At 46.2% G+C, this 15,725-nt stretch overlaps 1 protein-coding gene across 6 annotated transcripts in view; it reads right to left on the bottom strand.

Annotated features, from left to right (window-relative positions):
- The window catches only part of nrg1 (neuregulin 1), a 44,938-nt gene that overhangs the window by 6,850 nt on the left and 22,363 nt on the right, over window positions 1-15,725 (bottom strand). For 5 of the 6 annotated variants that reach the window (XM_052050087.1, XM_052050086.1, XM_052050088.1 and 2 more), the window contains 2 exons: window positions 14,878-15,016; window positions 7,442-7,509 (listed from right to left, as the gene is read on the bottom strand). In XM_052050087.1, coding sequence (XP_051906047.1) covers window positions 7,442-7,509; window positions 14,878-15,016 — 207 coding nt within the window. Of the gene's footprint in view, window positions 1-6,615; window positions 6,675-7,441; window positions 7,510-14,877; window positions 15,017-15,725 lie in introns of all 6 variants that reach the window. The other variant, XM_052050089.1, reaches the window with a different exon arrangement.

Genomic DNA, 15,725 nt, shown 5'->3' on the forward strand with positions numbered 1-15,725 from the left:
GAGAAAACTCGTTTCGGCCGCTTGTATCTGGGATCTCGTTCTTTCGGTCACAAGCTCTGGGTCGTGACCATAGATGAGGTTTGGACCGTAGATCGACCGGTAAATTGAGAGCTTCGCCTTTTGGCTCAGCTCCTTCTTCACCACGACAGACCGATACAACGTCCGCATCACAGCAGACGCTGCACCGATCCGCCTGTCGATCTCCCGCTCCCTCCTATCCCCACTCGTGAACAAGACCCCAAGATACTTGAACTCCTCCACTTGGGGTAAGATCTCCCCCCCGACCCGGAGGGGGTACTCCACCCTTTTCCGACTGAGGACCATGGTTTCAGATTTGGAGGTGCTGATTTTCATCCCAACCGCTTCACACTCGGCTGCGAAACGCTCCAGTGAGAGTTGGAGAGCCCCGTTTGAAGGAGCCAACAGCACCACATCATCTGCAAAAAGCAGGGATGCAATACTGAGGACCCCAAAACGGACCCCCTCAACGCTTCGGCTGCGCCTAGAAATTCTGTCCATAAAGGTTATGAACAGAATCGGCGACAAAGGGCAGCCTTGGCGGAGTCCTACCTCCACTGGAAACGATTCCGACTTACTGCCGGCAATGCGAACCAAACTCTGACATCGGTGGTATAGTGACCGAACAGCCCGTATCAGGGGGTTCGGTACCCCATACCCACGAAGCACCCCCCACAGAACTCCCCGAGGGACACGGTCAAACGCCTTCTCCAAGTCCACAAAACACATGTAGACTGGTTGGGTGAATTCCCACATACCCTCAAGGACCCTGCTAAGGGTGTAGAGCTGGTCCACTGTTCCATGGCCGGGACGAAAACCACACTGCTCCTCCTCAATCTGAGGCTCGACTTCCTGACGAACCCTCCTCTCCAGCACCTCTGAATAGACCTTACCAGGGAGGCTGAGGAGTGTGATCCCTCTGTAGTTGGAACACACCCTCCGGTCCCCCTTTTTAAAAAGAGGGACTACCACCCCGGTCTGCCAATCCAGAGGCACTCTCCCTGTTGTCCACGCGATGTTGCAGAGGCGTGTCAACCAGGACAGCCCCACAACATCCAGAGCCTTGAGGAACTCCGGGCGGATCTCATCCACCCCTGGGGCCTTGCCACCGAGGAGCTTTTTAACCACATCAGTGACTTCAACCACAGAGATAGGAGAGCCCACCTCGGAGTCCCAAGGCTCCGTTTCCTCCAAGGAAGGCGTGTTGGTGGAGTTGAGGAGGTCTTCGAAGTACTCTGCCCACCGGTTCACAACGTCCCGAGTCGAAATCAGCAGCGCCCCATCCCCACTGTACACAGTGTTAGTGGTGCACTGCTTCCCCCTCCTGAGACGTCGGATGGTGGACCAGAATTTCCTCGAAGCCGTCCGGAAGTCGGCTTCCATGGCCTCACCGAACTCTTCCCACGCTCGGGTTTTTGCCTCGGCGACCACCGAAGCCGCGGCCCGCTTGGCCAATCGATACCCGTCAGCTGCCTCTGGGGTCCCACAGGCCATAAAGGCTCGATAGGACTCCTTCTTCAGCTTGACGGCATCCCTTACTGCTGGTGTCCACCAGCGAGTACGGGGGTTGCCGCCACGACAGGCACCAACCACCTTACGGCCACAACTCAGATTGGCCGCCTCAACAATAGAGGCACGGAACATGGTCCACTCGGGCTCAATGTCCCCCGCCTCCCCCAGAACATGGGAAAAGCTCTTTCGGAGGTGGGAGTTGAAACTCCTTCTGACAGGGGATTCCGCCAGACGCTCCCAACAAACCCTCACAATACGTTTGGGTCTGCCAGGACGGACCGGCATCTTCCCCCACCATCGGAGCCTACTCACCACGAGGTGGTGATCAGTTGACAGCTCCGCTGCTCTCTTTACCCGAGTGTCCAGAACATGCGGCCGCAAATCCGATGATACAACTACAAAGTCGATCATCGAACTGCGGCCTAGGGTGTCCTGGTGCCCAGTGCACATATGGACACGCTTATGTTTGAACAAGGTGTTTGTTATGGACAATCCGTGACGAGCACAGAAGTCCAATAACAAAACACCACTCGGGTTCTGATCGGGGGGGCCGTTCCTCCCAATCACGCCCATCCAGGTCTCACTGACATTGCCCACGTGAGCATTGAAGTCCCCCAGCAGAACAAGGGAGTCCCCAGCAGGAGTACTCTCCAGCACACCCTCCAGGGACTCCAAAAAGGGTGGGTATGCTGAGCTGCTGTTTGGTGCATATGCACAAGCAACAGTCAGGACCCGTCCACCCACCCGAAGGCGGAGGGAGGCAACCCTCTCGTCTACCGGTGTGAACCCCAATGTACAGGCACTGAGCCGGGGGGCAATGAGTATGCCCACACCTCCTCTGCGCCTCTCACCGTGAGCAACTCCAGAGTGGAAGAGAGTCCAACCCCTCTCGAGAGAACTGGTACCAGAACCCAGGCTGTGTGTGGAGGCAAGTCCGACTATATCCAGTCGGAAATTCTCTGCCTCACACACCAGCTCGGGCTCCTTCCCTGCCAGAGAGGTGACATTCCATGTCCCAAGAGCTAGCTTCTGCAGCCGAGGATCGGACCGCCAGGGTCCCCGCCTTTGGCTGCCGCCCAGCTCACATTGCACCCGACCCCTTTGGCCCCTCTCATGGGTGGTGAGCCCATGGGAAGGGGGACTCACGTTGCCTCTTCGGGCTGTGCCCGGCCGGGCCCCATGGGTGTAGGCCCGGCCACCAGGCGCTTGCCAACGAGCCCCACCTCCAGGCCTGGCTCCAGAGGGGGGCCCCGGTGACCTGCGTCCGGGCAAGGGAAACCGAGATCGATTTATCGTAATCATCATTGGGGTCTTTGAGCCGTGCTTTGTCTGGCCCCTCACCTCAAACCTGTTTGCCATGGGTGACCCTGCCAGGGGCATAAAGCCCCAGACAACTTAGCTTCTAGGATCATTGGGACACACAAACCCCTCCACCACGGTAAGGTGATGACTCACGGAGGGGTATATATATAATATATATATATATATATGTCTGTCTGTCTGTCTGTGTGTGTGTATGTGGCATCTCATGCAAAATGAAGTTATGTGAATATGATACAGTTTGACCTTATGGACTGGATCTAGCTGATTCTAATAAAAACAACCCGATACCGATCCAGATATTGTGGCCTGGATTGGACTCAAAACCGATTCAGTGGATCAAATCACAATTATCACTCTAAAATTGTGCCTAGGTGTAAGTGTGAACATGGATGGTTGTTCATCTCTGTGTGCCTTGCGATTGCCTGGCAACCATTTCAGGGTGTCCCGTGCTTACTGCCCGAAGACGGCTGGGATAGGCTAGAGCACGCCCGCGCCCCTCGTGCGGATAAGCAGATCAGATAAGAGTTGGATGGATATTACTGATGTCACTTGGAAAGAAAGGTTACAGTTTTCTAGCACTCCATGCCAGCAAACACACTTTATCGAAGAGGCAGAGAGCTGAGGCAGTGGGGAGGGTTGATATCAGGAACATGGAAATGGCTAAGCAGTTGAAAAAAAGAAAGAAAGAAAAAAAAGCAGTCGGACATTATTTAGAAACAAACTGAATAAAAACTGCAATGGAATATGTCGGAAGAAATAATTGAAAAGAAGTGAACATACAGTTGTGCATAATAAAAACCCATTTTGCCCTTTCATGGAGAATTTAGACAAATCAATGACTGCCTGACTGACATTTTCAAGATGGATGCATTTAGTGTTCGAACAACTGTGTACGCTTTGTTAAATTATTCAAATTAGTAATCGTTATTTTTTTTCATTGGTTGAATGTCTAAAGAATCGTAATTGTGCTACTGGTCCTGAATTTACAATCCCTTCAGTTAAATAGCAAAAACTAAAGAAGGGCTTACATTTTCAAACTACCGGTACTTACGCAAGAAAGGAATGGTCCATACCATTGAATTTAATTCCAAGATATTCTGACATAGTAGTCAAGTGGCATGGAATTTTCCGATTAAATTGATTTCCTGATAATATTCTATTCTCGGGTGAATAGGGAAACAAAGTTCTGCAGCAATGAGTATTGGCCATTCAATATCAAATGTTAATGGATCATGAACAATTTTATTGTTGCATGGAAGTTTGAACATAGAGGTCATTGTAACATTGTTTCCATAGTCCATAACTTGTCGTTAGCTCCACCCCTTCAGATAAAAACTGGTTCAGTGCAGTCCCCACAATATTCTTCACACCCTCGCAATATAGCAGATTTTTTGTACGAATGACATTTATGCAACCAAAGTTTGGTGCATACGAAAACTACCATGTTAATTAGATGACTGGTTTTTTAATACTCCCTAAAGTCCAGTGTAGTACACCTTGTTGTGCTATTCAACCTGTGTAGGTTGCATTGTGGTCCGGTGGGAGAAATGCAGCATTATTAAGAGTGCAAAAAGTCACACTATCCAGTAATGCTGCCGTCGTCGTTGTCGCCACAGAGCAGAGAGAATATATTCCTGTGTGCATTGTTGCTCTGTTTGTATGTGTTGCAGATCTGTGTGTGTTAAAGTAGCAGTGGTTTGAATGTTCATATTTACTGTCACATCTATGCTAATTCCATTAGCTCATCTAATTGTGTTTCACAATAAAGTGTTTGTTTTTGTTCAGATAGTTTACTTTCGTGAGATGAATGATTAACACTAAGACACTGTGACACTTCATTTGTCATGGTCAGCCGTGTTTTACTGCATAGTAAATTTACACCAACACAAAAAACAAAGAAATGTTGTGTATTCGTTGCCACCTGAACACTAACATACGATACAAAACTCCAGAAGGCCACAAGCTAAATTTTATCTAGCAACGGGTTTCTGAAAACAAACCGTGTGTCACATTTCGGTTTTTCGGTCTGGCCAGCAGGTGGCAGGAGCGGTCTCTCTAGCACACCTGCTGGCAATCATTAATCAATAGAGACACTATTTAAGGACTCCTACGTTCGACACCTGTTGTGGGAGTATTGTTTTTGGCATTGCTTACCTCATTGCTCATTGACTAGTGGCTTTTGACCTCGTCGTGTTTTCGCGTGTAGTCTCGGTACCAAGTTTGTGTGTAAGTACCATTTTTGTTTTGATGATCTGGCTTTTCTTGCGTGTACAAAGTGTTACATTGTTTTTCGTTCGTAGTTTGTGGGCTTTACTTTCCTTTTCTTGCCCTTTTGTGCAAGCACCTTTTGTTAGTCGTTTTTTGATTTACCTCCTGGTCCTCATTGTGGACCAGCGCTTTATGTTCTCGCTTATTTTCGGTTCGGTTTGGACATTAAATTGTCTTACTTCGGAGACCTTGTTTTTGTCTACGTTTTTTGGATCCCCCTCCCTAACTCGGTTTACCCGAGTACGTAACACCGTGCTGCAACACAAGCAGACGGACCATACAACAATGCTCAGGACATACATTATTTTTCCTCTGCAAAGAATGATTAATATTTTTGCCGTATTGAAAACCTGAAGGGAACTGAGTTTCCAGTATAGTATATCTTTTTGATTGTCCTCTACTTTGGCCGAGGGGCAAACACCAGAGTAGGCAACATTTTCACTCTTGCCCATGCTCACTCAATAGACAATAAAATGGACAGTATGCAACTCTTGAGATTCCACCCCCGCCCTGAGAACCCGCCATCCCCTCAATATCACGACCTTAGAGGACAAAGCTGTTTGTCTTGCTGCAGACAAATGAATTAGGTCGTCTTTGGGATCAGCCCATACACCACAATTGGCTTGGATAACTTTCCAAAATGGGCTCTAAAGCAGTGCGCTGAGGAGATCAAAAATGTCCTTTGCAGAATTGTAAAGACCTCCCCAAGCACAGCTCTTGTGCCCTACTGTTTCAAAGCAGAGATAATAATTTTAGCTTCCAGTCCCAGTGGGTATCTGATGTCAATTCAACATCAATATGACATCAAAATCCAATATTTAACTTCAAATTGATGTCACATGCCAGCCGGGGTCTGCATTTTAGATGTTAACATGTTCTTTTGTTTATTTGTTTGTTTGTTTTTTGACCAATTGATTTTTTGCTTCTATTTGTGGCCATGTCAATGTAATCTGGCCAGGTCGTTGAAAATCATGAATGCTGGCACGAAGCGTAGACACATAATAAGCAAGGGCTGTTTGATTTCTCACCATCACATTTCATATTTGCCAAAAAAGGCCTGCTCGCTTGTTTGGAGTGACATCAGCATTTTTCCATCCTCTGATTTTCCATCCTAGTTTAGGCATAATTCATTCAGGTTTAGATTTATGCCGCTTCCTTACTTGTGATTGTTCTGTACACCACTGGATTGTGTTTAGCCATGCATGGTACTTCCCTGTGAATAAACTCCTTATTTATGTAGAGCTGTGTGTACATGTGTGTGGGTATGGGTGTGTGTGTGTGTGCGCGCGCGCGCGTGCACTTAATCAATACCGCATGCAGCTTTCACATACTGAAGCAAACTTGAACATGCAAAAATTATATCTGCCTATATCATAGGTTTATAGTGAAACATAACTTTGAAGGCATCATATCACAGCACGTCTACAGCTAATGAAACATGCACCATTAAAAAAACAAAACAAAAAACAAAGAGACAAGTGAAAGTAGACATACTGTAAAAGCTGGCCATTACATAGTTTTGGCAGCGATCACCAGTAAATTCATTTGGACACCTGATTAGGAGAAAAGAGAAACAGACAAGAAGAGACAGGCAGTTAGTGTATCAAAGTGAAGAAGAACCCACAATGGTCATCACTGGTGTTGGGATGGAGGGCTCCTTCGACAAACGTCTTGTTGGAATTCGTAACTTTTGATATCAATGGAAAAATCTCTTGGATTTAGGGAGATTTAAATTTTAAGCAGATGACTGAAATGTGCATGTGAATACGCAGCCACTTGAGCTGATCTTTCGGTTGTTCCCAAATATTTTTGTGAAGCTCAACCCGAGAATTATATAAGCCCAGAGACACAGGACTCACAAAGACCACGGGAGGAGCCTCAGCCCCCAGTGTTCACTTGAGTCCCAGTGTTGTGAGACATTTAATCCAAATCTTTGTTGCAAGTTACAAGTTAGCATAAAACGTGCAAGTTAGCCTACAGTGTTGGTCCGATATGCTGGTGTCAGAGGGGCGTGCTGAATGAAAAATTAGTAGCGGTTGAGTATTAAGAAAAAAAAATACACTGTTTATTTTAGTGATGCACACCAGAATGGGATGTGATGATGTGGAAGGTACATGCAAATTTCAGTTCATTGTTGCTCTCAGAGCAACAAGCTCTGAGAGCTTGTGAGCATTGTTGCTCACAGAGCTTAAATTCTGACTTTCTTAAGATCAAATTTAACCATCATTGTTCAGAAAAGAAAGATGAACTTCTCAACTTTTAAAAAATGAGAGTGAAACACCAGTAATGACATGTGGGACTGAATACAGTGGTCACATACGTTTTGGGTTTGAGACTTTCTTAAGCACAGCTTGTTCACATCGGTGCCCAGTGAATCCGGTCAAGCACCTGGTCGATGGGTAGAAAGGACAAGAGAATAACAGTACTGACATGTTACAGTTACACATAGGACAGACAAGATGGACAAAAAAAAAGGCAACGTTATGGAATGATGGATTTTTTTTTTAAATGTCCAATGTCCAAGTTCATGATCCACATGTGGCATTGGGCGTATGGTCAAATGATTGACGGAAGATCAGACAAATGACTTCAAAGTGCAAACTGGACAACTCCAACACAATTTGTCTGTCAGCACCAATAACATTCACCAGCTGTGTTACACAATGAATCATGACCTGTGTTGCAATCCCATCTCACACTTTCCTTTTTGAAAAAGAAACCAGTACTGGACATGGATGCATGGGATTACAGTGGTACCCCTACTTATGAAATTAATTGGTTCTGGAAGAAATTTCTTAACTCGAAAAGTTTGTAATTAGAGACGCATTTTCCATGTAAATGCCCTAATCCGTTCCAAGCCCCCCTAAAATTCAGACGCAAATGTTTTTGAAAGCATAAATATGCATCGAAGTATGTAACAAATACATGTTACAATGATATTATTGCACAATAAATGAGAGTTGTGCATAATGTAATAACTAAGAATAAAGAATAAAAATGATGGTCATTTAACTTTAAACTGCGTCCTCATTGTTTTTTGCCCTCTTTAGTTCATGTTCTCTCAGAAGTGGTTTTCGCCTGCTGTTTTGTCAAGAACTTGATCCCAAGACATTTGCTTTTGTCGGCTTTTAACAAGCCTTACGAAAATGTCCAAGAAAAACCTCAGCACAGTGAGCGATCGCCCGACTGGTGAACACTATTTCTGGGTAATTCACATTTACGTATAACTATCGGAACGCCTAATGGCCCGAGCGACGCATAGACACATCGACACAGACTGTAGAGGTCCCTCTTAGCTAATAAGATGCTAGGATGATGCTCGGTAATAGCCAATGGTAGAGCAGCTAGAAGTATGTTGCGTTCAGGAAACTCAGAGCTGCGAGGAATTGCCCATACCTGTATTTTTACCTTTCGTATCTTGAAATTTATATCAAGATACGAAATATTTTCCTGTTGAGGCATTTCGTAACTTGAAAATTCAATATGACGAGACGTTCATAAGTAGAGGCACCACTGTATTTGACATGGGGCACAGCAATAACATTGCACTCTTTTTTTCATGAGAACTGTGAGAAAAAAACAATAAAGGGCCCTTTCACTCTTCTCAAGTGCCTTCTACACTATCCAATCATAGTTACTCAGGGACAAATCGGCAGAGATGTGGTTAACAGCACGGCAGTAGCCACAGGGGACTGTCCTCTCTGCAGTCCTCTTCACCATGTTCAACATCAGACTTCAAGTACACCCCTGAACATTGCAGAATTTTGCGGATGACAATGCGATTGCCAGTTGTATTAGGAATGGAATGGAGGAGGAGCACAGGACACTGATGAGGGGCTTGGTCACATGTTGTGACTCCCAACCACCTGCACCGGGGAAATGGCAGTGGACAATAGAATCATCTGGATTTACAGATTTTCTTTTTTAAGTACATGTATAGTCTACTTAGAAAAATGTATCTGGATCCAGATGATTGTGTCACCACTTGAAAAAATAAAATTGAGTAAATTCAACAAACCATTTTTTTTTTCAGTTTGGACTATCCACAACATTTGAGAGAAAGAGAGAAAAAGGGAGTGTCACGTTGTGCCCGAGGCGATGAAAGATCGCCTCGGGCACAACAAAATAACGAGGTGGATCCCAGGTAAAGCAGACATGAAAAGATCTTGTATGAACACAAAAAGTTTTTAATAACGAACAGAAAGAGCCCGACAGGGAAACAGTAACAAAAAACGCTGGTCAAATAAGGACCAGGGAAGAAATAAGGAAACAACCGAAAACGCTCGCTGAAAAAACAAAGTGCGAGGGAGAACTGATTAGGCAATATAGATGTATACAATTTAGAGGCAACGCGAATAACAAGAGTGATGGGCGTAAGGCAAAAAGGCAACGAGGCAACGAGTAATCATCAATAGAGGAATTAGCACGAGAGAAAAATGGCACGGCGTGGAATTCTCCAGCAGTGAGTGCACTGCTGGAGCCTCTTAATAAAGGAGGATAATCAGCCCGAGATTACGGACAGGTGTGTAGTTGGCGGAGGGAAAAGCCCGCCAACTGCTGACGGGCACGTGACGTGACAGGGAGAGAGAGCGAAAGAGAGAAAGAAATGCTGAGACAGAGCGTTACAGTGCAAGAGAGAGGTTGAGAGAGAGAGTCGAGGAGAAGAGCGGGGATGACAGAGAGAGATAGAGACAGAGAGAGACACCAAGAGTCGACAGGTATGGCAGCCTTGGTCACACGCTCCCTAGTATTATCCCTGTTTTTGTCATTTTCGTTTGTTTTTGGCGACCCTGAGCGGCTTACTTACACGAGGGAAAAGTTGCTGCGTATTGGGGAGTCTACGCTCGGTCTTTTTTCACCAGCACACGAAAATCCACAAGGTTTTTCGGAGCTAATCGCGAGCGGAGCGGCTGCGCTGTACGGAGCCTGGAAACGCCGCCGGAGGAGGGGGAAGCGAGCCGGCGTGCTCGTCAAGCTCCGGCAGCGCGGATTTCGAACCCCGCTCCCATCGATCCATCTTGCTAATCTACGACCCCTGCCAAACACGATGGATGAACTTCTTCTCCTCACAAAGACCAACAAAACATTTGCACGTTCTGCTGCGCTCTGCTTCACTGAAACCTGGCTCAGTGACCGCCATCCAGATCCCGCGCTACATCTACCCGGCTTCCGCCTTCTCCGAGCCGACCGCGACACGGAGCTATCGGGGAAATCGAAAGGTGGTGGGATTTGCTTCTATATCAACGAAGAATGGTGCACTGATGTCACGAAGCTCGACGCACACTGCAGCCCGGACCTGGAGTCGCTGTCTTTAAACTGCAAGCCATTCTACTCGCCACGTGAGTTCACCTCCTTTTTACTAGTCGGTGTTTACATTGCGCCACAAGCTAACGCTAACACGGCGATACAAACGCTAGCCGAACAAGTAAACAAACTCGAACTAAAATACCCAGAGTCACCCCTGATCATTTTGGGCGATTTTAATAGAGCACATCTTAACCGTGAACTTCCCAGATATAAGCAGCACATCGACTGTTTCACCAGAGAAGGCAACATTCTATACCACTGCTATACAACAATCAAAAATGCATACCGATCGGTCGCCCGTGCAGCATTGGGTCTTTCTGACCACAATTTAATCCACTTAATACCTACATACAGACAGAAACTAAAATGTGTTGTTAAGACTGTGAAAAAATGGACAGATGAAGCAAAGCTAGCTCTACAAGAATGCTTAGACTGCACTGATTGGGGCGTCTTTGAAACTTCAACGGGCACACTGGATGAATACACAGACACTGTAACATCATACATCAGTTTCTGTGAGGACATGTGTGTACCAACAAAGTCCTTCCGCTCCTTCAACAATAACAAGCCATGGTTTACTCCCAAACTCAGGCAACTCAGGAAAGAGAAAGAGGCCACATTTAGAAGTGGAGATCGGGCACTGTACAAACATGCCCGAAACCAATTGACAAAGGAAATTAACATCGCAAAGAGAAGCTATGCAGAGAGGCTGAAAAACCAGTTCTCTGCTAACGACTCTGCATCTGTATGGAATGGCCTGAAAGCAATCACTAACTATAGAATCCCATCCCTCCAAACAGTGAACAATAAGGGTTTTGCTAATGAACTAAACATGTTTTTCTGCCGATTTGAAAAGGACACCCCCATTTCCCACACACACCCACCTCTACCAGAAACCACTCTACCTACCCCCCCACCCTCTTTTTCTCCACTACAGATCATACAAACAGGACGTGAGACGGCTCTTCAAGCAGCAAAAGATTAAGAAAGCTCCGGGGCCCGACAAAGTGTCCCCCTCCTGCCTGAAAGTCTGCGCTGACCAGCTGGCTCCGGTCTTCACACAAATCTTCAACAGATCCCTGGAGCTGTGTGAGGTCCCATCCTGCTTCAAACAGTCTACCATCATCCCAGTTCCCAAGAAATCGGCAACATCGGAACTGAACGACTATAGGCCTGTCGCCCTGACGTCTGTGGTCATGAAGTCCTTTGAACGCCTTGTGCTGAACCACCTAAAGAACATCACTGGACCCTCTCCAGTTTGCCTAGCGGGCAAACAGGTCTGTGGAAGACGCATTAAACATAGGTCTGCACTACATCCTCATCCTCGACAGCACAGGGACCTACGCAAGGATTCTGTTTGTGGATTTCAGCTCTGCGTTCAACACCATCATCCCGGAACTGGTCACCCCCAAACTACTCCACCTCGGTGTGTCCCCTACGATCTGACAGTGGATCCTCAGCTTCCTGACGGGACGGACACAACAGGTGAGACTGGGAGCAACAACATCATCAAAACGCACTACCAGCACTGGAGCCCCACAGGGATGTGTCCTCTCGCCACTGCTCTTCTCTCTCTACACAAACGATTGCACCTCAACAGATCCAGCTGTCAAACTCATAAAGTTCGCAGACGACACCACGGTCATCGGTCTCATCAAAGACGGCGACGAGTCTGCGTACCGCCAACAAGTGGAGCAGCTGGAGCTGTGGTGCGGCCGACACAACCTCGGGCTGAACACGCTCAAGACTGTAGAGATGATCGTGGACTTCAGGAAACATTCTTCTCCTCAGTTGCCCCTCACACTATCCAACTGCCCTGTGTCAACCGTCGAGACCTTCAAGTTCCTGGGAATCACAGTCTCCCAGGACATGAAGTGGGAAGTCAACACCATCTCCATCCTGAAAAGGGCCCGGCAGCGGATGTACTTCCTGAGGCTGCTGAGGAAGCATGGCCTGCCACAGGAGGTGCTACGACAGTTCTACACGGCAGTCATCTAATCAATCCTGTGTTCTTCCAACACGGTTTGGTTTGGGGCCGCCACAAAAAAGGACAAAATCCGACTTCAACGGACAGTTAGGAGGGCAGAAAAAATCCTTGGCACCGCCCGACCCACTCTTGAGGACTTTCACACTGCAAGAATCAAGACAAGGGCATGGAAAATCCTCCTGGATCCCCCGCACCCTGCCCACCACCTTTTTCAGCCACTCCCCTCAGGCAGACGCTACAGATCCATGCGCACCAAATCCAGTAGACACTTAAACAGCTTCTTCCCTCTAGCCATTAACTCCTTAAACAGTCACTGACATAGTCACTCTTCTTGCACCACAAAATGGTACTACAAAACTACTGGTTACTCTAAAATGGTTCAATGAGTTATACCGGTGTTATATATATACAAGTGTTATACCGGAGATAAATTCCTTGTGTGTTCTACATACTTGGCCAATAAAGATGATTCTGATTCTGATTCTGAAGAGAGAAACCGACAGAATGATAGAGTGGGTGAGACCGAGAGAGGGAGAATGATAGGAATTCAGACAGGAAGAGGTTGAAAAAATATAGGAAAATTAGAAGAGAGATGATGGAAATAAATGACCTATTGTGTCTTAACCACATAGAAAAGCCAAAGTCTGAATGGGTGTTTATCTCGAAAAATACTCATCATCATCATATGGTATCTATGGTATATATCATAAGGTCCTTCAAATTCTTCTTGATGGTTATTATAGAACAAGTGAATTATCTAAACACTTTGCTGTGAAAGCCTTTGCCAAGACCTCACATGCACAGTACTTCTGATACACACGATTATTCTATAAAATACAACATTTCGCTTTTGATGTGAAAGATGCAGTGTCAGATGGTCTTTTGACGACACAAAATACACTCTGGAGAACAAGTGGACCAGGAAGTGGCGCAGACAAGGTGCTCATTTGCCAGCAACACACGCATCCACAATGTTGGAATTAATCAAGTATGACCTCCTACCTCAAAATGAACAGAGTGACACTTTGCTCTGGTGTCTCAGCAACTCAATTTGCGAGCACGGCTCCGCTCGCATTATGGACATGACGACCCACAAGCCGCAGCCTGCGCTAGTGATCGCGAAGGGTTAAGATTCAGAGGAACCACAAATCCGCTATCTCGCAAATCAGCTCACCCGTTTCATAAAAAAAAATAATACTCGGCATGGTATTGGTTTTTAATGTCCCCTGCGTGGCGTGTCTTTTCAACAGCTGTAAATCACTCCTTGTTCCGGAAATGTTCGCTACACATGCACGCGAGCCTGGCTGTCCTTGAGCTCGGTGCTTGGCAAAACTTACCTAAGTACACTTTCCATTAAAATTTAAAAATAGAATGTCAGCGTGGACCTTGTTTATATATATTAATATATGTCTATTGTCCAGCGGTGATAAGCACACTTTATATCTAGTTGCACCCAACATGGACGTACGCGTGTATTGAAAATGTTGCAATAGAAGTTAACTACGTCACTATAGATGTTTATTTTTCAGCCCTTAGCATTTTTCCAAACTAAACTAATAAATTACCGTATTTTCACAACTATAAGGCGCCATTAAAAGTCTTAAATTTTCTCCAAAATGGACAGGATGCCTTATGGTGCGGAGCGTCCTTTATATGCGCTGAGTTCCAAAATCTGACTGACAGCCGACACGCTGTTTATATAGAGGAAAGGCGGAAGTGACTGTGGCCAGGCATGCGGGAAAGAAGTGGGCCAATCAGGGAAGGGTGGGCGTGTATATATACATATATGGAGAGGGAGAGAGAGAGAGAGAGGGAGAGAGAGGACAGGCAAGCTAGTCCGCCAATGGTGAAGGGTGGGCGTGTAAGTGGACGCTAAAGGGACGCCTCAAGCCAGTACCAACACTTGTATCGAGTGTGGCAATGCTTCAAGCTAACGTGTTAGAGTGCGCGCATGCATGCCGTATGTTTAAGCTGGCGTATGTTTTACCACTGTAAAACTGCGGCCATTAGTACGGTGCGTCCTGTGTATGTGTAAAATACAGAAATGTCACCCATTAATGAGACTGCGGCCATTAGTACGGTGCGTCAAATAGTCGTGAAAATACGGTACTACCAATCAAGCCACAAATAAATTTAATGAAGCCTTCCTTTAAGTACGTTTTAACTCGCTTGATAAACTAAATTGTTGCATTTCTACTTTTGCAAAGGCAGATATCCATATTTTCTTGGACATTCAAGCTTAAATTGTCAAAGAACTGTAGCATTAATTTAGTGGCTGCTCAGCATGAATATACTGCATAGTTTCCTTCCTGGCCTCTCAGGCTCAGTATCATTTGAGTGAAATGAACCATTTCCAGAGTAGCTTGACAGAGAGAACACCCAGTATAACACAAAAACAGCAAACCCATCACAGGCACAAAAATGTTCAATCAAAACGAAGAACACAAGTTCCAAGTCCTTACCTGCACAAAAACTTAGTGCTGCCAGGCATGATTTCTAGGGTAAAGCACTCCCCTCCGTTGACACAGTAGTTCTTCTGGCTATCACTGCAGCGCGTCACATGACTGGAGGTCTTGGCTTTAGTAGTGGTGCTGGTGGAAGCTGCAGAAGACACCCACAAAAACAGAAAGAATCAGGACATGCAATGCAGTCCATTCATGTCGTGTGAGAACTAGCACGGGCCCATCAGTAAAAGTCATTAGTGGACTTTGGTCGATGATTATCACAAAAATGATTGTCTTCATGAATTTTTAATTATGCATTAAAATATCAACTTAAATCACTCAAATGAAAATTGCTAATGAGTCTGAACATAGACACTCCATCCATCCATCTTCTGATCTACTTATCCTCACAATGGTTGCGGGTGTGCTGGAGCCTATCCCAGCTGTCTTCAGGCAGTAGGCGGAGGATACCCTGAACCGGTTGCCAGCCAATTGCAGGGCACACAGAAACGAGCAACCATTCGCGCTCACACACACACGCAGGGACAATTTAAAGTGTTTCATTAACCTGCGATGTATGTTTTTGGAATGTGGGAGGAAACCGGAAGTACCCGGAGAGGCCACACGAAGGCCCGGGGGGAACATGCAAACTCCACACAGGAAGGCCGGAATCAAACCCTGCATCTCTGCACTGTGAGGCCGATGCGCTAACCACTGGACTACCGGGCCGCCATATCGACGCTTAGAAGTGTCAATGATTTTTGGTGCCTGACCATCCGATGTGCTGCACACATGCTTATGCAGATCAATACAGAGTATATTAGCTGTGTTTGTTCTGAACACCCTAAAAGGAATACAAATATTAC

The sequence above is a fragment of the Hippocampus zosterae genome, chromosome 18 (assembly GCF_025434085.1).
Source record: "Hippocampus zosterae strain Florida chromosome 18, ASM2543408v3, whole genome shotgun sequence".
Lineage (NCBI taxonomy): Eukaryota > Metazoa > Chordata > Actinopteri > Syngnathiformes > Syngnathidae > Hippocampus > Hippocampus zosterae.